The 26,062-nt window shown below is 44.0% G+C and overlaps 1 protein-coding gene across 4 annotated transcripts; it reads right to left on the reverse strand.

Annotated features, from left to right (window-relative positions):
* Positions 1-95: 95 nt before the first annotated feature.
* On the reverse strand, positions 96-24,801 carry ankrd12 (ankyrin repeat domain 12). Of its 4 annotated transcripts, none has more exons than XM_089007402.1 (13): positions 24,662-24,801; positions 14,195-14,308; positions 13,328-13,484; positions 10,071-10,142; positions 9,615-9,755; positions 8,775-8,978; positions 8,291-8,433; positions 8,065-8,212; positions 3,847-7,970; positions 3,671-3,769; positions 3,380-3,523; positions 3,027-3,122; positions 96-1,199 (listed from the first exon to the last, which is right to left on the reverse strand). In XM_089007402.1, the coding sequence occupies exons 2-13, from the start codon at positions 14,252-14,254 to the stop codon at positions 1,014-1,016; spliced, it is 5,574 nt and encodes a 1,857-aa protein (XP_088863528.1). In that variant the 5' UTR covers positions 14,255-14,308; positions 24,662-24,801; the 3' UTR covers positions 96-1,013. The 4 variants fall into 4 exon arrangements, with proteins under 4 accessions (XP_088863528.1, XP_088863529.1, XP_088863530.1 ...); XM_089007403.1 differs by having other exon boundaries at positions 3,847-7,967; positions 24,662-24,800; XM_089007404.1 differs by lacking the exon at positions 10,071-10,142.
* Between the last annotated feature and the right edge of the window lie 1,261 nt (positions 24,802-26,062).

A 26,062-nucleotide genomic window follows, 5' to 3' on the forward strand; every position in this document is an offset into this window, starting at 1 on the left:
TTTTATGTGACTTCCTATGCATGTATATCTTTTTAGATATGATTTTTTTGATGAATTTTTATTTCATCAAAATAAAAATTCCAACACGAGAAAACTTAGTTTCACAACAAATAAAATTTATTCAATTATATATTACAAGTATGTACAGGTCTTGTAACAAGTAAATATTAAAATAGACATTTTTTAGAACTATCGTTCATCAAAAGGCATGTTGAAAAAATAGCTTTTTGCTGTCATCTCATGTTGAAACTCAAAGTTTTCTGTTCATTTTTTTAAATTCCGTCGCTCTCCTCAATGGACTCGAATGCACACACAGGATGGCACGCACACAAATACACACGAGGCGGTGGCGAGTACACACAGGGAAGAAGGAAAAAAAAGAAAAATCAGGCATACTTGAAAAAAGGCATGCACAGTGTGAAAAACACGCACACACACACACACAAAAAGACTGAAAAAAGACACAAGGACATCACGGACACACCGAAAACAAACACTTTGGTCCATTAAAACAGGAGACGTTTACAATCAAAATATCTTGCACTTATTTTTTGTTGGTTTGTTTTTGTACAGCGCTCTTGAAAACAATAATAATTATAACACATTTTTTTGCTATGTACAAATGCACAAGTTTTGTGTGTAGAAAATAAGTTAAAAAAAGAGCACAATCTGTACACAAACATACACACGCAACTTTGATGTTCTGTATGTGTGTGTGAGAGAGAGAGAGAGAGAGAGAGAGAGAGTGAGAGAGAGAGAGAGAGAGAGAGAGAGAGAGAGAGAGAGAGAGAGAGAGAGAGAGAGAAAGAAAGTGAGAAAGAGCGAGAGACCCTGCTTAACATGACAATAAAATTAGCGCTGGAGTTTTCAGCGTCCTATTGGGCGTCGCGGCTTCAAGCGCTAGCCACTTCAGGCCTTTTGGTCTCCTGGACCGGGGGTTTTAAGTGCTCCACGGTGCGTTGTCCATTTAAGTGCTTCACATTGAGCCGTGGGCATTGCATTGCAGCCCTGGTTCATATGGGCGTAAGGTCAAAGTCGTCATTGACCTCCACCAGTGGGATGTAGAACTCGGGGATCTCAAAGATGCTGGTGGACTTGTAGGTGGCTGGCTCGAGCTCCTGGAGCTTGAGCTGCCACTCCAGACGCTGAACGGCATTCAGCGCCGCCGCCTCATGCTGCTGACGCATCAGCAGGCATGTCTAGAAAATGCACAGTGCATACGAGTTAACTCAATATGTCCGCACGCATGCACACATTTGAACTACAAGTGACACACAGCGATCCCTTGCTACTTTGCGATTCATCATTTATTGCGGATTCAGTGCACCACAATTTTTTTCCGCACTATTTACTGTATTCAGAAGAAAATGTGAAAAATGAATGACTTAGAAGTTTTGTGTGTGGCTGTATGCATCATTCATTCCCTGTGCGATGTCGACCAATGACAGTATGAGTGGATTCATCACATCACATGAGCTGATTGGCTGTGCATCCAGGCAGCCTTTCTTTTTGTTTAGTCATGTGACTTACTCTCTGATCTATGTCTCATCACGTGGTTGTCACTTTGATCAGTGTCGAGCCAGGTTGTTGTTGTTTGCTATGTGCTTCCTGGAGGGGAATGGGTGGGGGAGCACTTGAGCGAAAGGGAGCATGAGCTCAGGAGAGACGGTGTTCGTCCTCTTTGGAAAGAGATGACCATCTTCACTGGAGTGGGGGATGGTGAAGATGACTTGCGCGCGAGTTTGATTAAAGTGAAGGAGAGTTGCGCAATGTCATCTGCCTCACTCTCTCTTGTCCCAGCCCATCAGAATTCAGTGGGAAGACATAGTCAAGACGACTGGGGATGGGTTGGGATGCAGTGGATGACCACAGTGTTCTACGTGTCTCACTGTGCCCTACTTGCGCTCCACAACGTTTTGCGGGGCCCATCTGCATGCCTGTTGAACCAGTCTAGTGGTTTCCTCCACGCAATCTGCTGGGTCCAGGCTTTACATGCGTAGGTAGACAAGCCCTACAATAACCTACTGTCTATGTGGCATGCTCACTTAGACAGGGAGACTCGTGGTGGCTGGGACGCCTAACCCCATCACAGATCAAACAGACCTGCCCACTCCCCACTCATGAGAGATAGAGAAGCGGCGACTCGCGTTGTCCGAAAAGAGCAAAACTCTCTCGTCGCCTCCTCAGCATCAATACAGCTGAATTGCTGAGTTTTATCATAAACACATTGGCTGCGCCGCATTGCTGTTCAGCAGCTAGCTGGAGGCTAGCGGTGGCTCCACTGTCAGAGCACCATAAAGTGAGAGTAAGTGTCTTTCTCTCTCAAAAGTCAATGTTGCTGAATGTTAATTTATTGTAAATGATTTTATAATGAAAGATTTACCGTATTTTTTGGTGTATAAGGTGCACCCCCAATGAATGGTGTATTTTAAAACTTTTCATATACAAGGTGCACCAGACTATAAGGCGCACCTTCAATGAATGAAAAAGGTTTTACTAATATATAAATATAAGGCACACCACATTATAAGGCTCTACAGTAGAGGCTGGGATTACCCACTATTCATCTACATGGGGAAAAGGAGTCGGTGGATGCTGACAGTAGCTGTGAGACCTGTTGTGGATCAATATTACTTCACACAAGGCACGCCAGCTTATAAGGTGCAGGGTCATTTTTTGAAGAAATTTAAAGCTTTTGGGTATGCCTTATACACCGGAAAATATGGTAAGTAAATACAGGGACTGCCGTGGTCTTTGTATTTGTTTACTTATTTTCGACATATTGCTACCCATATACACTTTCATGAAAATTCCTTCGGGGGAGCCATGTGTCAGGGTCCCAGTACCCATTAACTGCGATAAGTGAAGGAACACGGTATTTAATATATTTTGTTTTCAAATATTTGCAATATCAATCACTATCAATTCTCACTACTTAATACGGTTGGCCAGGCACAAGAACCCAGGTCGAACCCATGCAAAACAGGTGAGAAGCAAAACTGTTTTGAGGGTACATTGCAAATTACCTTGAGCTTGTCAAACTTGTCGTCAACGTCTTGCAGCCAAGACATGAACTGTCTGGCATTGAATCTGTCCCTCACCGACGTTTTCCCGTCTTCACTCTGAAACGCAATAACCACACTTTCGTCAAGCTTCTGTCAGAAGGGATGGTACATGAAACTGCGGTCCTCGGGACCCTCTGTCGTGCTTGTTTTCCACCACCCCCTGCTGCAACGTACCCGATTTCAAGAATCAGCTCATCAGCAAGCATGAGAACGGTCCCCAACATTTGAATTGGGTGTGTGCAGCGGGGAAAGAAGGAAAACAGGTAGGACAGCGACGCTTGATGAATGAGATTGGTGGCCCCAGTGGTTCTTACCTGGACATCTTGGGGCATGTTGTAGACTTCAGCATCCAGCAGCACAGTACAGGCACTGAACGGCAGTGACTGATTGGCCAGTGTCCTAGCTGCCCGATAGTGCACGCGCAGGACCTCCTGCTCATTGGACACAATCAGCTTCTCCTAAGAGGGACGGGGGAAAAAACATGATCATGCGTGATGTTGAATCTTGCAATATTTGATTGGTGGTCTCGGACTAGCTTTTTATGGCGGTGACTGAGTGAAAAATGGACAAACGGAAAACAGTGATGACTGTACAAGCCGCCTCACCCTCTCAATGCTGTGCTGCAGGCGCAGTTTCATGCGAAGAACCTCCTGCTGCTTGAACATCTCCTTCAGTTGTTCAGGTAATGAAGGAGGCGGCGTTATCTGTCCAGGATATTTTCATCAATTAACTATCTAGTTCTCAATTAAGTGGTATGATACCGATAAATGAGTGTACTTACCGTGGGAATACACAGTTTACTGAGCGGGTTCCCGTCCAGGAGGTAGGAGCCGTTAAATGTGACGTATTCATCGTAATACTGTGGAGGCTGCGGTGCTACACTACACAGCACTTTCCGCTTCTCCTCAATTTTCCTCCGGATGTGCAGGAACTCGTAGTAAGGGTTGGCGCGCTCAGTCTGGTAGGGCTCAATTTCCTCTAGCTTGACGGATGCCACGATGGCAGCAAGCGACTGCTGCTGGATGGGTTCATCGCTCTCCCGTTCAAGTTCCTGTTGTGGGACCGGACCTGCCTGGCAAGAGGTGGGCTTAGGCATCTTTCTTTTACGAGGGTGTGGCAATTGAAGGTCCACTTCCTCGTCCGATGAGCGAAGCTTGAGCTTGGCAACAGAGCAGTCTGACTCTGGTTCTCCAGATTGGGGCGAGGAACTGCTTGAGGTGCTATTGCTGCTGCTACTACTACTACCGCTGCTGTTGCTACTGCTGGTGCTGCTACAGCTGCTGCTCAAGTCGCTCTGGCCCACCGGTTGCATGGGAGCCAGACAAGAATCTTCAGCCAAGTATTCAGGTTTCCTGTCAACTTCCATGGGCTCAGACTGAAGCTCAGGATTCACGTGTTCCTCAAGTGAAGAACTCTGATGAGGCTCAGGTTTCTGCTGCACATCGGACGTGTCTTGGTCCTTATTTGCGTTGGAATCATAGTCTGACATCAACATTGTAGTGTCACAGGTGACTACATCAGGAGGTCTTGGATCTAGATTCTCATGCAGACATTTAGACTCTGTGCTTGGTAGAAATTCAGTCGTGCAAGTGGAAAGTGTTGGATTTTGCACCACTTCTACCTTGATGTTCCCAGGGAAATCGTCTGCATTTTGGTCTTCTGTAGCTTCCATGGTCACCGTTTTTTCCTTCTCGCCTAAAAGCTGGGCTGTAGAAGGGTCTACAGGCAGTCCGGCATGGACAGGCATCCCTTGCTGGAGGCTTTCGGGGTCCATGAGATCAGGTGTTCCTGTCGACAGGGATGCTGACGGAGGGTCAACGTCCCTCTTGGTAGGTTCCAGTAGTGAATTTGAGTTTTCCAGACAGGGGATGTCCCTCATGACAGTGGTATCAGAGGGTTCTATTGGCAGACTACCACACAGAGTGAGACTTGGAGGCTCTCTGTTCGGTGAGGAGCTGCCATCATTATCTTTATATTGTGCTACCGAATCAGTGGTCGAATAATGTTGACCGACGCTCATCTCTTCTCTTTCTGTTGACGTTTCCCTTGTCTGCAGAACTTCTGCATCGGGTTTTGATGGACTGTCAGTTACCCTGGTTTCAATAGATGCGTTGGCATCCTCGTCCAGGATGGCCCTGAGGCAAGGAGATTCATGTCTGATGGGAAGCGTCAGTCTTTGTGTGACCGGTAGAACAAGGCAGTCCTTATCTAGAACAGATGGCAATCTGGTGGCCTGGATGACAAGGGAAGACTGCAAGATGGTGGGCTGCATGTCAGCCGGCTCCGGGTTCATGTCGGAGTCGTATTCCACATGCTTGGGGGTCATCGTCACTGCCTGACAGGAATCCTCTGAGCTGGCGACTGAGACCAGAGACACGGACCTGGACATGAGGCCGCAGTGTTCGGCTTCAGGCCGCGGGGATCTGCTCAGGCAGTTCTCAACTGCCGACATGATCTTGTTGCCGATGGAGGGAAGGCTCTTTCCGTCCAAGGACACAGTCCTGAGACTGGAGACTTCCTTCAGGGGTTTGTCCCTGCCGTGGGTGTCAGAAACTTCAGAGCTTTTGGAGCGCATGAGCTCTTTGCTGTAGCAGGCATCTGTCTTGGTCCTATCCTTTGGCCTTGCTTTTCCTGGGTCCGGCAAGGGTCTCTGTTTCAGTCTCTCCCGCTCCTTCTGTTTTATCTTTTCCAGATGCTTCCGATGCCACTGCTCGATCTCTTGATCCTTGAGACTAAGCATTCGCTCAAAACTGGTCTGCATCAGGTCATCATTGACCAGACGCTTTTCTTTGGGCCTTGCATCTCGCGTTCCAGAAGTGGGGTTTTTTGGCTTGGGCTTTTCCACATCCGTCTCACTTGGCTTGACTTTGCTGAGCTTGGTCTGCTGGTAGCGGTCCTTGTGTCGATCTTTGTCTTTGTGCCTTTCCGAATCTCTGTCTCGCTCCTTCCGGTCCCGATCTTTCTCTGGCATCCTCCCCGCCTCGTCTTTAGACTTTGTGAAGGAGGACTTGCCACTTTCAGAGAGATAAACCTTCTTCTCCTCCAGGAGTAATTTCAGATTGGAACTTGATGAAAGACTTCCATCTTTTAGCTTCTCTTTTCTTTTTCGGTCACAGTCTTTCTCCTTGAAGCGATCGGATCTGCTGTGATCTGAGGATTTCTCCAAAGGCTTCTTTTTGTCTAAACTCAGGCGGTCCTTTTCTCTGTGATCCATGGCACCGTAATCTTTCTCAGAGCGTTTGTCCGGTTTGTCTCGACTCTTTCGGCTGTCTTCATGCTTCTTTGCAGTGGCTAGAGACTTGAGTTTCTCACTCTCCTTGTAGTTTTTATCACCTTGCGAGTGACAGGAAGCGGCTCCGGATCGCTCCTTTTCCTTCCAGCGCTCCAACTGACTCTGCGGTTCTGTGTGCTCTGACTTGAGCTTTTTTTCCTTGTCCAGATGCTTTTTCTCAATTTTTTCCATTTCCTTTTCTTTTTCTGGGAGCCGCTTGTCTGTTTTCTCGCGCGTGGGCTCCAGATGTTCCTGATCAGCTGCAAGAGTTATAGACGTTTCGTCCGCCTCCTCTTTGATGTTGTTGCTCTGCAGCAGTTCGGCATTTGGAATCCGCCCGCTGCACTCGCCTCTGTTGTCGCGTTCTTTCACTCTCTCCTCTCTACGCTCTTTTTTCACTGCCTTGTCCTTATGACGTTCGTCCCTTTGCCGCTTGTCTTTACTGCTAAAATATTTCTCCTTGGAATTCTTCTCCTCCTTGAAAGGAAAGCCGTCAGATATCCTCTGGAGGGAGCAATTCTCCTCCGCTTCACATTTTGCAAGTGACGTGTCATCTGCCTCATCGCTTTTGAAGAAGTTCTCCTTCCAGAACTCTCTGTCAAACTCCAGATTCCTGTGGCCGTCTCTCTTGGCGTCCTTCTGCCTGTGACGGCTGCGCTCCGTCTCACAGTCTCTCCGATGTTTGTCTTTCTCCCTATGTTTGGCTTTGTGCTTCTTAGCCGCCTTGATGTCCAGATCCGTCTTGCGCATGGCGCCCTCGGAACAAACTGGGGCGGAGGACTCTCTGCATGGACTGGCACGGTAGTCATCGCGCTCACTATCCATCTGGTGGTGCTTGCTCTTCTCTTTGTGCTTGTGGGCCTTGGTGCTGGAGCCCTCTGTGGAATAGTCGGTGTCTGAGTATTGGTTGTACTTGATAGCGTCGGTGGGACACGAGCTATTCTCCTGCTTGAGCGGCGTGTGCTTGTCGGCCAGCCCGTGGTTGAGTTTGGGTGACTTGATGGCAGACAAATGGAAGAGGTGAACGGACGAGTCGTCTTTGGGACTGAAGGACATCTTGAATGAGTCCTCCTCACGTCCCTTTTCCGTGCTCTCTGACACTGTGGCCAGCTGTAAGACTAGTGACTTGCTGTTTTCCTTCCCGTCCTCTTGGTTTTCTTTATTTTTATGTTGGCTTTTGTTCTTTCTCTTGACTTTTCCCTTGTCTTTCTGCTCACTATTGTCCTTTTTCACCTTGATACCCTCTGAGCTGTGGGAACAGGTGGGTGAGCTCCGCCTGTCGGGGAGGCTCTCATGCTCATCACTGGACGCATCTGAGCTGCAGTGTACCCGAGGGACCTTCGGCTTCTTGGACTTGGAGAGAACTTCTCTCTTTGTATGCAGCTTTCCAGCCACATTGTTTCGCTCCTTGTCCTCTTTCTCCCTCTGCCGCAAGTCTCGCCGCAGGATATGTCGGTCATTGAGTGCTTTACTCAGGTCATCCTCCTCTTCCTCATCTTTGAACTCATACTCGTCCAGGTCCGGCATGCACGAAGACATCTTCGCTTTAGCATCAGAGTCCTTCTCTGCGTCCGAGTCGTCCATGTTGTCATCCACGCTGGAAGGATTGACAGATGTTGGATCCTCCGAGTCTGCTTTACAAAAACATGGGATATACATGAGGGGACTTTCAGTATTCACAACTGCTATTATTTTACAAATTGACGTGTTTCCAAATATTTTATTTACCTGAGGAACTGTCATCTTGGTCTGAGAGTGCTGCCTCTCCTTTCAACAGCTGCTCAAGCTCCTCCGAGTCGGCGACGTCCACTGGCCGCTCGCCGCGCTTGTTGGCCTGGAAGGCATCTCCACCATGGCGCAGCAGAAGCTTCACAATCTGGATGAGAATAGCAGGAGATGGAATAAAAAAACGTTCCACATATTTAATATAACAGACAGTCGGCGCATGTGTTACATCTTTATGCCCGCTGCTGGACGCGTCATGAAGAGGCGTGTCGTCATCGAGACCCTGCGTGTTTACCTCAGCACCAGCTGCTATTAACACTTTGGCCACATCGTAGTAGCCAAGATTACAAGCTTCATGAAGCGGCGTCCAACCTGTTCAAAACACCAAAAGAGGGAGTAGGGTCAGTGGTCACAACGGTATAAGAATGAATAATAATTCTTTTTATAAACAATCCAAGTTAACCCATTTGCCGTTGCAGTGTTCCCAAAAGGTGTTTGATTTTTGCCATGGTGCAACAGGTAAATGTTTATTTGCAGAAAACAAAATATTCCATCAGTTTGAACATAAAATATATTGTATTTGAAGTGTATTCAATTTCACTGAGAAAATCATTGTATTCTGTTTTTAAGTTTAACACATGTTGGCCGCTTAATTGAAACTGAGTGTGTACATATTTTACTTTAGTTGTTGATGACTGTCATTGGGGTCCCACCTGCAAAGTCCTTGACATTGACATCAGCTCCTAAGCTGATGAGGTCTTTGACTTGCTCGGCGTCACCCCTAATGGCGGCCATGTGCAGTGGGGTCTCGCCACGCTCGTTCCGCTTGTTAACCTTGTCCTTCTGTCGTGACGAGGCGCTGCTGGGGACCTTCTTGGGCACCGGTGTGGTCTGCGATGGGTGGCTGGGCGTGGAATCTGGACAAACATAGAGAGATATTTAATGTAACAAAAAAAGTATAATGACAGGACATTATGGAAACGTAGAGTAACGATGTAAACGTTTTTGCGTTAGTTCAACGGACATTATTTTGCTCCTTCAGGTGTGCCCCACCAAGGAAAGCATAATAAAGACATGCAGATATGAATGGATGGGTAGAGACGGTCTCTTCTCAGTGAGCCGCAGTATCATGTCTCACTTTTGGCAAAGGAGCTAACTGTAAGGAACACCAATGTTACTGGAGATCGCATTGGAGATGTTTTGCTTCGTGTTTTAGCATGAAGCTAGCAGAAGGCAACGCTGAGTAACAATTTTCAATACATGATGTACAATTCTCGATCTTTGATGTTGGGTTGAATAGTACATTTCAACTGGGAATAATAATAAACAAAGAATAAAAAAACAATTATTGTTCATCTGCTAAAACGTTGCTTGCTGTGAAGCGAGTTAATTGTGAAACCAGGGGCCAAAGCAACGCCCCAGCCTCGTATTTCAAACCTTTAAAACAACAATTGCAGAACCCCACTGAATGACAGTTTTGGGTGCCCGGTCACTGTGCGGTGGACTTAACTTGAACTAAAGGCTTGGATGAGGGGAGGAAAAGGAGCACAAACCTGGACTGTTTGCTGTCATTTGCATGAGCAGAGCCATCTGCTTGCGCTCGGACAGTGGATAGCCAAACAAGAGGTTGGAGGCTTGTGACTTCTTGCCCCCGGCCTCCTTTTTCATCTTCTTCTTATCTGGACCATCCTTATCTGGAAAAACAACACCAAAACAATACATTAATCACAGAGTGAGTGATTATTGTGTTGACTACGTGCCCTCCACCTTGTGTCAAGTAGCAGATTACAAGTAGGAAGTAAAAAATGCAGTACATCCACCCTAGCCTGACCCACCACGAACATACCCAAGTTGTTGACAACACACACATACGTGGGCGGATGCAGAGTGTGAAAACACATAAACACACACGTGTGCAGTTGTGCATTTGTGACAGGGAAGGTGGACAAACGAGGAAATATTTGTGGAAATCGGCAGTAGCTGCTGGATCATTAGAATCAGTTGATTACCTGTGTATGTCCGGCAGGGGGCCGCAATTCTCTCCCCCCAGGTCTCAGCGGACTGGCCTGGGTCTGACTCATCTGTGGTGCAAAGCATTGTGGGAAAACGCGGCATTAAAACGCTCCCTCTGCTCACATACACACACACACATTATGAATGAGTCATGGCAACACACAACAGAGGGCAGCAGTGGAAAACAGCGGCTCTTTCGCGCACTCCCCTCCAATCAAACCCCAATGTTACTTTCAAATCATAAACGCAGAGAAAGGCGTAAAAAAGTAGGCCTTGACACATTGCACAACGTGGCCATGGATTTTCATGTCAACTGGTTGCAATTCATGTTTGTATTATATGTCCAATACAATAGATCAGTGGTAATATATCAGCTCCTTTTTTCATCTCGGTTCAATGGGAATTAAATAAAACATCTTGTAACATTAATTTGACTACAACCCCCGAAAAAAATGGTTAGTTAAAATGTATTTATTCATCCAATAAATGAGCATTAACATTATTAAATTAAATCACAAAAAAACAAATGATATTTGCGAAGTCACGACTGACTGAAATTTAACCATCCAATTTTTCAAAATACTATATCAAAACACCAAACCCAAGTCATTTTACCTTAGAGCCATTATAATCAAGAATTGATTTTGCCTGTTGTTCTTGTTTATCCAGTCATTTTTTTTGCCAATTACCATGAACATCCATGGTAATCGGCAAAAAATGACTCTTGGCAATTGGACTTGGTTGTTGGACAAAAATGACTTGGGCGATTGTGCAGTTCGGGTGACGATACGTGCTCAGTGATGTAAGACCTGTGAAATTAATTGAATCCATCTCAAAAAAGTTAAATTCATTTGTAAGTGGTATTTTGAATGCTAAGCACATCTCTGCTGACATGCGCTCAACAAAGAGGGCCTCATTTAAAAAAGGTGCTGCTTTTAGAAAATCATACTGACTACCTTTCAAGAAAGCTAATCAAAACTGATTCCTGCTGAGACACAGACAACATAAGCAGAATCTCTAGCACCTTTGTTTATTTATGACATGAAAGGATGTATGTGGAAGGCGTTCACAGCATCAGGCATGCTGAACATTGCAAAAGACAGGGCTCAATTCAATGGTGCAAAAGCTACATTTTAGCCACTGGTTGGAAACTTTGGTCTACAAATGAACAGTACATCTGTTGGTTGCACCCACATGGTGGTCTTCATTTGGCTGCCCTCTCTAAGACTGAGAAGAGAGCGGATGAGTCCCTGTAACTGATTGCTAGAAGTCTCATAGGTCTGTGAGCAGCTGCTAAAGTTTACACAGAGAAGCGGTTTTCAGGAAAGTTGATATCTTAACGGGGCGGCAGCATTGTGAAATGCCCGACGGCACACTTTACTGTAATTACAGCATTTAAATCACAACCAAACATGCTGCAACTAGGCTAAAATAAGAATCGATAAGTGGCAAGACAAGCTTGTTGCACAAGTTCAAAGCTTTGACTTTATTTACAGTTTGCATTCAACATAGGAACAGAGGAGAAACACTTAAAAGAGAAAGCGTTTTATTGCAGAGAATTTCACATTCTGTAAAAAATCTAAATAACTGCTGGTCCTTGACTGAGCCGTTTCTGACCGCCCTCCAAGCTCACTCATACGTGTACAAAAAGGGAAGGAAAAAAACCCAAATAGTTGGGCACTGTTGCAGCTTTTAAAATGACTCCATCAAGTATTTATGGCACTGTGATGACAACCTAAATCACAATGAGCAATTACATCGTAAAACTTTGCGGTTAATACAAATTTTATATGGAATGTATGTTTAAGTTGAACACTGAACGGGGAAGTATAAAATGCAGACACTAACAGTTCTAAAATAAATTCACACCTACTGTAGTACGACGACATATATCCTTGGGTCTTCAATAAGCCATTAGTGAAGCTGGTGGCACGTAATTACTAAATTACTAATGCATCGTGTCCTCCTGTAGCATCAACTGGGAAGAGGGATTTCCTCCCCGCCCACTTAGTCTACGCAGCCAATCGTAAGCGAGATCAGCGGATCGGGCCAGAAATCGTTGGCAACAGTTCAGCATAGCCGGGCGCTGATTGGTCATCCTTGGCGTCAGTCACGCCCTTGAAACCTCCAATTTGTCTGTGTGTATGCGTGAAGCACAGTATGCAGCCAATCGCAAGTGTGCGCGGCCGGAAAAAGGCGCGCAATACAAAACCTAACTTAGAGCATCTCTGTCTGAACATACTGTACCGGCAAAAATGTTCATATGTAGCATTGTTCATAACTTGAATGTTCGTAAATTGGGGAGCGTCTGTATACAAGATTACAAATAGATTATTGTAGATTATATATTGTCAAGTGAGGTCTGATAGCCTTGTTTATTCCAACAATAAAAATCAATCAAGTTCTTTTGGTTCTGATCTTGGAAAGCCAACCATATCACTTCCTGTTATTCTACCATCACAGGCCACTCCCTCGCATCGCTGTATGGTGCCTTCCACAATATGCGAGGCCCTAAGCAGCCCCCAATAACGATTGTTAGCTTTGACTTTTTGTCGCGGCCAATTCACTTATATATGATGAGTCTCTAAGGCAGGGGTGTTGGGGTAATTCGCCATACGAACATCTTTTAACATCGCTTTCTAATCTTTGTTTTCGTTTTGGACTTCCTGATACGTCATATCCTGCCTTCCCTGACATGATGTCGCATCTACATTACGTCACATCCTATCGCGTCACACCCTGTGCGCCACGTATAAATGCTCTCCCATTCCAGTTCGTCTCTCTCTCTCCATGCTCCCTCCTTAGCCAACACCGCGATGTCTCCGCTCTCTTCAAGATTAAACCAATTTTCTGTTCAACACCTGGCTTCCTGATTATTTAACCATCCTCTGCCATCAACGCCCGTAGAAGCAATGAATCAGGGACGAACTATCAAAATAAATCCATTAGGGGTCATATTCCCGCCACTTTTCCAATCTCTTCCTGCCACAACGCACCTGATTAAAATGATTACCATTATTCTCACACTTCTTTAGAGCTTGTGGATGAGCTAATCCTTGGAATCAGGTGTGCTGCCACAGGGAGCAGTGGAAAACAAAGCATGATAGCAGCCTCCGAGGCCCAGTGCTGGACATTCCTGCGCTTAGGTGACATTTTCAAAATGACGACAAACCCTAACTAACAACTGGACAACGGGGGTAGGAAGACTACGACATTGCCAAGCTGAAGATGACGAGGAATAAAGAGCCCTCACCTGTGTCTGAGTCGCGCTCATCCGCCGTCATCCGGGTGGGACTGTTCGTGAAGGAGAGTTTGCGCTTCATGGAAGACTTGACTTTGCCTTCCTTTCCCAGCAACTCGCTCCGGTCCAGCTTGGGTGTTTTGGTGAAGGGGGACAACTTGTCTTTGCACTGTTGGGCAGATAAAATGGGTAAAAAAGTAAAAATGACTCATGAAATGAAAATGAATACAAATCCTGACATATATGGTCTAACACAGTTGTTCTTAACTTGGGTACCAGATATTAATCACAGCAATCAATCGATTATGTATTATTTCATTTTCTTGCCTAGTCAGAATCAATAAGAGAACTGATGAGGCACTGGCTCGATAAGCAGTGTTGATCGTTATGGGAATTGCAACATTTTTGTCAATTTCCGTCAGTAGCATCACCACCTATGCCCTGGCTAATTTGCAGGCTGTGTGTGAAACATCCCACTGTCGCAAAACTTAATCAAGATCAAACATTTCCCAACGTCTTCGAAAATAAACGGAGAGGCAAGACTTTTCCAAGCGACCTTTTGCAAAAAGTCAAGATAACCTCTGAAAAGGAAAAAAAAGTGTGTAGGCGACCCAAACCAAGGACTGTCGTTTGAAGAAGTTTGTTTCTTCAGCGGCGGGGAAAACGGTTGTGACATATGGAATGTGCGGGAAAACAGGAGGCAATAATTAGGGAATACAGCCTCTTGAATTTCATGGTGGTTGCTATAAATACAGCAATGACGTTTTAATGCTTTCACCGAGTGAATGTCTGACATTTAGAGCTACAAGTCATTCCTCAGATAAAAGGGCAACTTGTGAATAATAAAATGTCAGGAACCAAGGTCTGGGTTGTCCGGACCTTCTTTCCCGCTTGCTTTTCCACCATGGCGCCATCTTTGTCACTCCCAGGTTTGGCCATGGTCTGGCATCCAACTAGCTGAAACAGCTCCGGCACAGCAGGTTCATCATGTACCTGAAAGTGAATAAATAATCAGGTGGAGTATCAAAATTGTCAGAAAATATATTTCGGTGATTCAAACTAAAAGCAGGGTAGGTAAAAAAACAGCTTTCATCCAAAACTTCTCAAAGTACGTCATAATGGGTAACCCTAACGTAACTAGCCTCTTCTGTTTGAAAGAAACAAAGCTGGGTATGCACCAAGTATGCTTCTTAGGATTCGACTCCTAAGGTTTGCTCATACTTCCCTATGACGGCTGTGAAAGGCCCGAAAGGATAAGCGGATCAGGAAATGTATGGATGAAAATACAGCCACGTTAGCCATGACATTTACACCGATTGAACGTTAAGGCAATGCACATCAATATGCAGGATGCTTTATGAAAATGTATTTCCTAGTCATTGCCAGGGGTGCAAATGGCACCATTTTGTCTGAATGGTGCATGTAAGCATTATTATAAAATGAGGGATTCCTTTTTTGATACATTTGATTTGTTTAATGATAAACAATACTATTACATTGTTATTCAGATTGTTGTGCAGGATAAAAGGACAAGTCCAGACATTTGGGTACATGTGCAACTTCACTCATCTAGAAATGACACCATTGATATATGATCCAGCTAAACGAATACAACTAATTAGGGAAAAGGCCCTCTTGAGGTAGAATTGACAAAGGTTAGGTTTAGGAGTAAGGATACGGGTTCGGGCCATTGTAGAAATTTGAATAAACCTGACAGTGGAGCAGGGTTAGGAGTTAGGGATGGATTGAAATTAGAGTAGGATTTTGAGTTATGATAAGAGTGAAATATGGCATAGGTTTATGAGTTTCAGCAGTTGACACTGCAAGTACGAAATATTTTAATATCCAGAGCACAAACAGGACAGGACAAAGTATACTTCCCTGCTGGATGCCAATGAGTAATCGGCCATTAGTCAGCAAACACACTTTCATCAATAGAAAGGGGGAAGCAAATGGGAAAGGGGGACATGTAAATTTCTCCACTGTGAGACTAATAAAGGCAAATCCAATCCAATCCAATCCAATCCAAGCGGCCAACTTTAAAAGCAACACTGGCCACATCGCAGAACTGAAATTATGAGGGCACGTGGACCCCCCCGCCAGCTTGGCCTTGACTAGACCAGCACCGATCTTAACCTTAGGCTCTTTCAAGTCAGGATCAAACATCTACACAGTTCACACACACACACACACACACACACGCACAAGAACGCGCACGCGCGCGCGCGCACACACACACACACACACACACACACACACACACACACACACACACACACACACACACACACACACACACACACACACACACACACACACACACACACACACACACACACACACATGACTACTAAAATGATCCTGGCATGCTCACATGGGCTATTTGAGGGCAGTATAAAAAGATCATCAAGCACACAAATTAAGTGTGTGGAAAGGGCACGCTGACTGGCTTTGTGGTTTCTCAACTAAGCCCATAATTGGCCCACAAAAAATATGTTTTCCCAAGCAAAAAGGCAGAGGAATTGTGCAAAGTTGTCCTATCTCGAGGGTGCAATAGCAGTTGATAGGTTCCACAAGTTCTCCATGGAAGACAGATGTGAAGCATTACTTGAGTGATTTGAACGGGAGATGTTCCGATCGGGGTTTAGCACCTGTTCTCACATGCTTTTCATCTGGCTGTTTTTTCTTATCAATGGCAAAACTTCTTCTGCCATCAATACATTCGTGTTTGACAAATAGAACACAGCAATACTTTACAGTAGTGTTGTATCATTGAGCGGCTCGGTTCTAGCTACACAGAGCATTGTGTGGGAGGATATATTTAAATAATAAAGATATACAAATTTTCATCCTTCTGATTTTTTTACCAGTAGCCGTGTGTGTTCTATTTAAAGGTTAAACGTTTTCACTTTTTTGTCATAACATCCATGCCAATTCCTTAAGTGTAACTGGTGATGCATCATGCATTGCTGGAGAAAAAATAATGCAATGTTAAGCCATTACCACGTCTGCACTTATTTTGTAAAGACACATGAACAATTCTTAAAAGTAAAAAAACAGTTGGGGACAAATATGTCACCGCTTTACCAGAACGATAATATATCGGTACACGGAGTGATTGATTAGTCTTTCATGGTTTTGTTTGGATTTGCAGATCACACACATTTTTGACCGATGATCATAGGCCACCGATCGATCGGAGCACACCTAATTTTAACGCTACAGTCACCAGATACAGTTCAAATAGCTCGAGGCAGCTGAAGACTCTCTCGATGTCTCTGACATACTTTGCTGTTCGCATGTCCATGCTGTTATGAATTAAGCCATGTGGACCTTCTGATGGTAAAGCGATGCTGTTTTTTTCAATACAGTATAAAAGCTCTTTGTTCTACGTGTTGTTTGACAGTAAATTTAACTGGATGTTGAAATAAAGAGCTTGAAGACTTTTTGAGGGGTAGTGGGGTGAATTGTTCCTTATCTGCAAAGCTACTGCTTGTTAAGTGAGTGGACTTCTCTGCTTCCCAACAATGCTCATCTTTTGTATATTTCACTCACAAGTCAAAACCAAAGGTTTGTCTAATGAGGGATTGCATCGTGAAAAACTTGATGCATGAAAGCACCACTATACAGTACAATGGTCCTGGAAGAGCTTTTTTGAAAGCGGCAGGCTAAAACCTCATTTTGTACAATTTCATAAATTGAATATTTCTTCACAAATCTTAGTTCTTGTGGAGTCCACACCAGTGGGTGTTATTTTGAGAAGATAATGGCCTAAAGGCGTTGAGAACGATTTGCTGTCTTTGATGAACAAAGATGCAATTTTTAGGGTCATCAGAAAAGTGACCATTTTGTTGTATTTTTGGATTATTTAGATTTGTAAAACCAACCCTATCTGTAAATCTCATGATGACAGCTCTGAGCGGTAGACGCATACGCCCTTGGTATGGGGAAATCTGCTATCAGGGTAGCTCTGCTGCATGGCACCATTATGGGGGAGGGGGCGGGGGAATCCATGGTGGTTGTAGTGTTGCCGTCGCTGTACGAGGAGCATGTCCAACGTAGTAACCCGACCGACCCTGCGACTGCAGCATGGGACGAGGGAGGGCTAAGAATAGCATCACAGGCCTGACACGCAGCAGGCGCAGTCGCGTTGATGACACCATGGATCGTACGTGGGACACAAAGGATAACCATACCGTGGCGTCCACTTTACTAAAATGGAATCTCGTGATAGAGATGGGGGGAATCTCTGACATCCGGCTGAATGACAGTGTAGGGGTAGAAATGTGTAGGGGGGGGTGTGCATCTACTCCGTCGCCGCCCCCTCCTCCACTACTGCACCGACTCTCTAATGAGGAGCAGGACAAAGGCAGACACAAAAAAGCCCGATCACTACAGGCAACAATGAAGGAGAAAGAGGGGCCGGGGCAGCAACAAAGGCCCGCAGAGATCCAGACGCCTCTAAAGCGTGACGGCGGCACTTGGGGCTACGGGCCAACGCCACTGACGCATGGTTTAAAACGTGTGTTTTCACCAGGCATGCTGTCAAGATGACACAAAGGAATTGCCCTTCAACAACACATGTGATTAAATAGCACATCTGAGAAGAATGCAAACCTCCACCAGCACCAAATTGTCAAAAGAGCGCTTTACCAATGAACGGAGGTAACATTTCAAATGGGTAGTAGTACAACAGATTAAGATACACACACACATTTTCCCTAACTTTCCAGGATGTGCAACTACGTACAAAAAGACTCCTTTATACTAAAATGGTCGACTTGCAGTTTAATTTCAGGCTTAGGTTCCTGAGGCTCTAGTGCACACTGTTTCAACAGACACGTCCAACCAATTTCATGTTGATTCGTGAAACCCGTGTTTGGGGATAATTTTTCAGTAATCGGTAAACTACTATTTACCAACAATTAGGTTGTGTGGTTCTTGGGCCTTCAGGGGTCTTTCCACTGCCGACGATACTAAACTCAGTCAGAGAAAACCGAGAACAAAGCGCTAACATGGACAAAAGGCAATTGCTGACCCCTCGTGGAAGGGAAAAACATTGCCAGAGGTCTGAACAGCACTTTATCGGGACACCTAGCAAACCAAAACATGAACAAATTCGGGAATGGCGCTACACGTCACACTTTTCAATTAGCGAATACATTCGGGAATGGCAGCAAATGAGTTAAGGTCAGTGATGCCTGACAACAAAAATCTCTCGCGATAAGTCAAATGTAGCAAAGCAAACTGAATTCAGCTCAATGATCATTTGCATAAATAACGCCAATGAGTGTCACGATAGAGATGTCGGCGCAATGCCTTTTGTTGCTAGTTTACAGCACCTCAATGAATTCACTTGTTATTCCCTTACAGTGGAAGCAGAACATTTAATTTCACTTTGTCTTAGTTTACTTTTCGTCATACAGTACATGTTTTGTGAAAATATTGTTAACCGGTACTCTCAAAATAGCGACTATTAAAGTGCTACTAAAGAATGCAAGTGCAAGCCATTATGAATCTAGGTTAATTATGAGATAGGCAATCGGTGAACAAGAACAATGACACCGTTGTTGGCAATTATGGATTAAAAGCAAAGGAGCATTGCATGGAGGGTGAGGGTGTGTTGGGCATTAGAGTAAAGGTTAGGACCTACGCTTGGGACGGGTCATCATTCCAAAGAGGCAAGCTCACGTGACCGGGACATTTGCAATCCATACGAGGAGGGTCCTCCACTGCATCACGTGTTTGCGAAATAAGAAATACATGAGTGTAGCTAATGCATTAAGACAATTTCAAATACCGAGTGGATGCATTCCTGGAGATGTGAAGTGACCACTTGACGCAATCGTCAGTGTGTGAGGGCAATTGACCTTCTGTCAAACTTAGGGGATAGTTCTTTGAGAATAATTTGTAATTCCTGCTAGGATAGACAAGTCTACTCAATTTGCTGTCCTTTGGCATAATGTTGTCAAACACAAATTTTACTGAAAGTTCCCACTGGTGCAAAATGGCTGCTTCCCTTCAAAAACGGCAATTTCTTGCGAAATTCCAGCCACGTGTACTTCAGAATTCTATGTGTGATAGCCAATTCCATTTGATGTGGATTAACCAATATCCGGGAGTATACATTTTTTTCCTCAACGTACAACTGCAAATGCAAAACATCAAAATCGCCTGACTGCGTTTTTCATTTTGAGTCATCGAAACGATTTTTTCAGAATCGGCATCAGAATCATTGTTATTGGCTAAGTATGAAAAAAACACAAGGACTGTGTCTCCGGTTGTACATGCTATGCTACTATTATCAATAACAAGCAACTATGACAAAACAAAGACAAATAAGTATCGGAAGACTTTCTGCCATATAAGGGTACTGTCGTGCCGTAGTACCGTCCAATGACAGTTGCGGGAGTATATGGAAAATATCAAGTTTAAGTGAGCAATCGTACAGCAGTCCTTGAGCGCTTTAAAGTGTCTGGTACTGTGGAACACAGATCAGTGACAATGGTTTAAGTAAATACAGAACTGGGGCTACAATGATTATTGTGGTAATGTTTTTTTGTTTATCTAGTGATGATGGACATCGCCAACCAACTTCGTGATGATCTTATGTTCTGGAACCCTGATATATACCTTGGTAACCAGAATGAGCAGATTGGCAAACTTTGGTGAACTTCCAGCTATGTTGAGGCTTCCCAAAAGTCAACTCATTCGTGAAGAAGAATAAATTCACGACTTGCTTGTTGCAGGTCTAATTTTACAATGCAATACTATACAATACATATGGATTTATATAGTGCTTTAACAACAGCTGAAGCTGGAACGAAGCGCTTAACATGGATTTTAATAGGTCAGTCAGGACAATAGAGTAATCAGTGTAGCCTCAGGAAACAGTCTTCTGCTCCCCCATCCTTAGAGCAGGGACCTATCATAACAGAGGTCTGGCACTGCCACCCCTGGACAGTAGGGATATCTTGGATGAGAAGTGAAATGTCCGACACCTTCAAAGTACAAATGACGGCTGAAGAAACCTTTTCATCGAAGGACCACTCCTGTATGACTGAGAGCTTACACAGACGTATTTTAACAGGTTGTTAACACACTAACATTATTCAATCCAGTTAAAGTGTGCAATGTAATGGATTGGATTGGATTGGATTTGCCTTTATTAGTCTCGCAGTGGAGAAATTCACATTTCACAGCAGCAAAGTTATGAAAGAAATGAAAGTAGAAAAGCAAAACACAGGAGCTGCTGGAAAGGCAGCCACTCTCGCGGCGCCGTGCAATGCTGCAGTGTTCATTTCATGGCTACGCAGTCGTCCTGCAGTCTGACAAATGATAAGGTCAGTTAGCATGGCAACATGTCTGTGTGGCAGCATTTAACAAGACGAGGCGCGACAAAATCAACAACACTCAGCGGCGCATTTCATCCGCAAATGTGCACCACGAGTCCATAATATGTGCTTGGCAGCATGCTCCTCCCACTCCAACGAGGTCTCGACGCTCGTTTGAGAAAACCAGTCGCACGCTGGCTCAGTCATGCTGTGTGCTCTGCTGCTTTGATAATGAGATGTGGTGTGTCGTTTAAAAGAGCTACAAAATGTATGACAATTCATATTTGGCGGTGAAAAAAAATCTTGGAAAGTATGTGTTACCCAGCTATCTATTATCACACCGTCCGATTGGTGCTCATTTAAGCTAAAGATCTTGTCAAAATCCGAGCCAAGAGATTTGTCATAAACGGTTCTTTCAATTGTAATTTACCGTATTTTCCAGTGTATAAGGCACACCTGAGTATAAAGCGCACCCGGAATGAATGGTGGATTTTCAAACATTTTCCATACATATGGCACACTACTGGATTATAAGGCGCAACTTCAAAGAATGAAAGAGTTTTACAAAGATAATGTACAAGTGTATAAAAGTTTTCCTAATATAAGGCACACCACATTATAAGAAGCTACAGTGTAGGCCGGGCGTACGCACTACTTCTACAGGGAGAAATAGAGTCGTTGGCTGCTGACAGTAGTTGTGAGACCTGTTGTGGCTCAATATTACATCACATATAAGGTGCAGCTGCGTGTAAGGCTCAGGGTCACCTTTTCAAGAAAATAAAGGCTTTTGGGTGCGACTTATACACCGGAAAATACAATATACTTGTGTTCAATTTTGGACAAGGATACTTGAGATTTTTTTTCACGACATGTCATCCTATGAATGTTGTGTCCTTACGTGAAAAATAATGCCAATTCTTGTCAAATTTACCCATGACGTGGATTGGGACAGGGCTGCTTCAAGCCAAAATGGTTGACCTTCTGTTTTATTCCAGGCATGTGTTCTTGAGATTATTTTGTTCACTTTTATTATTGTTGCAATATGAAACAATATGACACCTGATGTGATATAACCAAAAAATGTTTTATTTGTCAAGAAGCATGCTTTTTCCCCCTTTTCCGCGATGAAATTATTTTTCTTATTCAGACTCTTATGTAATTGTCCCTTTGTCAATGGGCTATTCTCCAACGTAAGAGGCTTATAGTCTGGCGGATATATTCTCCTAGTTTGGCATCCAGGTTGCACAGTACACACATATAGCAGGAAGGCTTTAGCAAGATATTAATGATAAAGTTGACATTCCTGTGTGCATGGATGGACACAGCTCCTTTTAGGGCTACAAGTTAATGAGCAGATATAGAATTTGCGCTAACAAATTACCCCAGTTTACTCAATGTAACCATTCAACTCAATCAACCGATTAAACGAGAGGCGGCACGCTTCCGGGAAAACTCAACACGCGTTCTCTTTGTGAAATTCCGCCACGGATAATGATACCGTTAGAGAGTAATAAACAAATTGTCTGTGGAGAAAGAAAAACAAAATATCCAAAATAAATGTTTGTGGGATTAAAAATGGGAATATATCTACCGCATTCGAATATAATACTAGAAAATATAAATGCAAATATTCTCAACAGTTTGTGCCGCGTCAAATACATATGATCAGATCGCATTGGTTGGATATGTGACACTGTCAATGTAACCCGAAAAAAGTTATACATTTACTGAACTAACTAAGTACACTACCGTGGATTAAATACAATTCTTACAAAGATTTAATTCAATAAATTTTCCCATACCAATTAGGGTTGGGCAAGTACTGAAAAACATCATCTGAATTTTGACTGATATTGACATCTTGATTCATAATCCAAATAATCACTTATTCAAATATTTGTATTTCTTTATCTTCCAAAAGTAAACTGCTCAAAAATACCACACACTCATGCATGCACATTAATCCCCTGCACGCCGAACACTATTCTTTTGTACAAAATGACCTTCTAGATATTATGTGAAATTCGAGGCACTTGCATTTTAATCGTGCTGCAGAAACGTGCATCCAAACATTTTTTGCTTTGCATCATTGCACACATTGTCTGCATTCCATATTGCATCCTATTCTTTCACAAAATGAAGGACTAAAACAACAGAGCAAAATGTGCGATATTACTCCATTTTTAATCGAAAACTACTGTATACATAAAGAATATTTCTGCCTTTGGAGGATTTACTTCTTCCAGATTTTTGTTTTGCCTTTCACTTTAACTGGCATTAGATATGTTCCTGTTCACAAAGGAGAAAATCATGTTTATGTTTTGCATTTTGTTCCCTTCCTGGACTGAATGTCAACCGGACTATGACTATACAGCCAAAGTAGGTAACAATGAGTCATTTTGTGTGTGTTTTTCTTGCACTCGGTTATTGTTATTAAATCACAAAAACTCAACGCACTTGGAGACAGCAATGCAACATTAAACATTTCTGATGATGATTGACTTTGAACTTTAATGTCGAACCAAACATCAATTTGCTCTGGAAAAAAAGTTACAAGAATCTCTATTTTTTAGCAAAAGTTCTCCAATTCTGCTTGTTCTAGGGCATAAACTAGTTTGATCGTGAATAGTGCCGTGATGAAAGATCTCTGTTGTGGTCCAACAGGCAATCAAGGCTCTTTGTGGGTTTCATGTCGGAGACAGCAGACAGATAAAAGTATCAAGATGATGTAGAGAGCGGTTCAGAGGTTCAGCGTTTGGTAATTGTGGATATGTGCATTTAAAAATAGTATTTGTAAAAGGAGTATTTGCACGGCAAAAACGACATAAAATGGCTGCCAATAGCCAAAACACATGCCATCTCTTCGCATTTCCAGTGTATGTTTTTCTATATTATGTAATTAAATAAAAGGGTGGTGTTGTGATACGAATTTCAAATCATGCCTAAGTACTTCAGGATCAAAAGTGGTGATGTACTTGCGCGTTAAACTCAAAACATATGCAATTCTGAACATTATAACATTCATTATTATTATTGTGGTGAATACATCCATTACTTGCGCTTACAAGGGGGTCGCCATCAATATGATTCCTTTTGTGAGTGTTTTTAAAAACGTTTTTGTTCATTACACTTCTTTGATCATTTAAAACGCTTGGGAGATTATTTTGCATGCATTATGACATACACGAGCATATTTAAACAAAATCAGAACAGATCAAGATTGCCATGTGGTCTTAGACATAGTTGGTGATTTTTATTGCCTCGCAAGTGACTGTTTGGTGTGCACGCAGACGTTTTGTGTGAGAGGTAGCCATGTAAAAAAGACAGGCGGCTTTTGTATCCGGAGGCAACACACACCCCCAACATGTCACAGTCAGGCTGGACTGACTGGCTAAGATGATGATTCTGGATTTTCAAACCACTCACGTTGTGCGAGAATGTCTTTTAATTTATCCAATGGGCATTTAATTTGCCATTTTATCAATGGGCAAGTAAAATTCCCAAACACAAGCTCGCAGCTATGATGCCTTAAGATGTCCACTGAGCTGTCATGACGCCGTGTAATAATATTCCAATTGCAGCTAGCATGTTACATAGTCGAGTATTTTTTGTGTGTGAGGGCAAAACAAGCACAGCTCCCAGAGACAAAAGCCCTACCATCACCGCAGACCCTCACCACTGTACCCCCTCCATACTCCCCGCAACCCTGCCCCCTCCTTCGGGTCCCCAGCTAGGAAGCTAACTGCGGCTCAGTGAGCTTCGAATACTTCAACCCAGCCGGGGGACATTTCAGATCCTTTCCGGCCCGCCATGCTCATACCCGCTATTTACGGTAGGTGCGAATGTATACAAATGTCCATACGTGGCACTCGTACGTACGAAGACATGAAAATTCGTTTCCCCACGCGTATGTTACGTCAGTTTAGCTCTGTGCTCGCACGGGGCTAACAGCAACTAGCACGATTCCGCCTCGCCGTCCGCGGGATAAACTACAAGCAGCGCACCGCCTTACCTTTTACGTTGGCCGCCGTCTATACATCAGCGGGTGTCTCGACTCGAAACCGTTATTCGTTTGTTCGTCCCCCCCACCCCAACCCGCCCCGCTTCTCAAAGGGGGAAAAGCTCGGACGTTAACCGTAGCCTACGGTAGTGTGACGTTCATCGCCGCCTTTTGAAAACATCGCTAACCCTTCGTTCGACCTCCTCCTCCAGCCGAGAAAAGACCAGCACAAACACGCCAGCGGCCCGTGTTGATTGGTCTGACAAATACACGTGACACAATTTGGTCCTTCTGGTTGGTCTGTGAGTATCCACGTGATCCATCCCCAGTTTACACCGAGTTTAAAAGGTTCTCTCGCCGGATCTCTGAGTCGGTTGGCCTCACTCCTCTCTGGCGTTGATTCCCACCAATACGCTCCAAAGTAATTTAACAGCTTTTAGACTGCGCGAAACATTTAGCCGGTAAGAGCAATCCCCATGCTGTTATGCTGTGGTTGTTTTAAAGGCGTAAATGTGCCTTTTTGGGAAAAGGGGGAGGAAGGAAGCACATTCACGTCATTGATGTTACTATGGAGAACCTTCTGGGGAGGAAATCTAAAGGCTCTCCTTTAAACTCTCCCCGGAACTTTCTACTAAATACTGTCTCTTCTGTCGAAAGACCGTGACGCCTATTTTTCGTGTCGAATCTGTTGCGCAGTGACATTTGCATAGCGCGCATGCGCAGGTTGTTATTTGTGGCTTTTTGCGCATGCGCGAACTCAACGATGTTGCGAAGCAGGCTTTCGAAATGGGCGGGGGAACGGCTCCCTCTCCCCGGCCAGACACGAGAGCGCCACCAATGATGAAAGTGACAGCGGTGTGTGTGACAAAAGGCGTTATCACACAATGGCTCGCATTCATTCATGACTTTTTTTCCTCCTTATTCTTTGTTAAAGGAAGGACGCTGTCTCGGAACTGGTTGTTCACATTCATTGGGTGAACCAAACGTAGGTATGCGCTTTCATTACAGGCACAGTGAATAATGGCAAATAAATTGTGTACATGTATTTAGAGGATTGAAAATCAACATTAGACGGAGAGAGAAGGCCCAAAGTAAATTTTGACCAAAGGATGTAAAAAACACGTCTTGAAAGACGGGAAATAAAGAAATTAAAAACAAGCAGTTCTGAGGTGGAACAAAGACAGGCTGAAACGTGGTTTCAAGTGATGACACAACCCTCTGTATTTGTCCGGGCTTGGGACCTGCACAAGGAGTTGCTGGCTACAGAACAAGCAACTTTATGAACTTAATAAAGATGAAGATGCTCAGGAAAATCCTCCTAAACACTAAATGGTCATCGGCACGGCAACATTCTAAAAAGCAAAACTCTACTCACCATTATATATATTGTATGCTAGTATGAAATATTTCGGT

The sequence above is a fragment of the Hippocampus bargibanti genome, linkage group LG11 (assembly GCF_051943395.1).
Source record: "Hippocampus bargibanti isolate YZ-2025 linkage group LG11, ASM5194339v1, whole genome shotgun sequence".
NCBI classification, from domain to species: Eukaryota; Metazoa; Chordata; class Actinopteri; order Syngnathiformes; family Syngnathidae; genus Hippocampus; species Hippocampus bargibanti.

What these genes read in the sequence shown, in the direction of transcription:
- ankrd12 (XM_089007402.1), bottom strand. Translation starts at nt 14,254, where the DNA reads ATGGCCAAACCTGGGAGTGACAAAGATGGCGCCATGGTGGAAAAGCAA. An exon ending in AATGACAGCAAACAGTCCAG is followed by an intron (nt 8,979 to 9,614) that starts GTTTGTGCTCCT and finishes ATGTTTGTCCAG; the next exon opens with ATTCCACGCCCAGCCACCCA. An exon ending in ACAAGTTTGACAAGCTCAAG is followed by an intron (nt 1,200 to 3,026) that starts GTAATTTGCAAT and finishes TGCATTTTCTAG; the next exon opens with ACATGCCTGCTGATGCGTCA.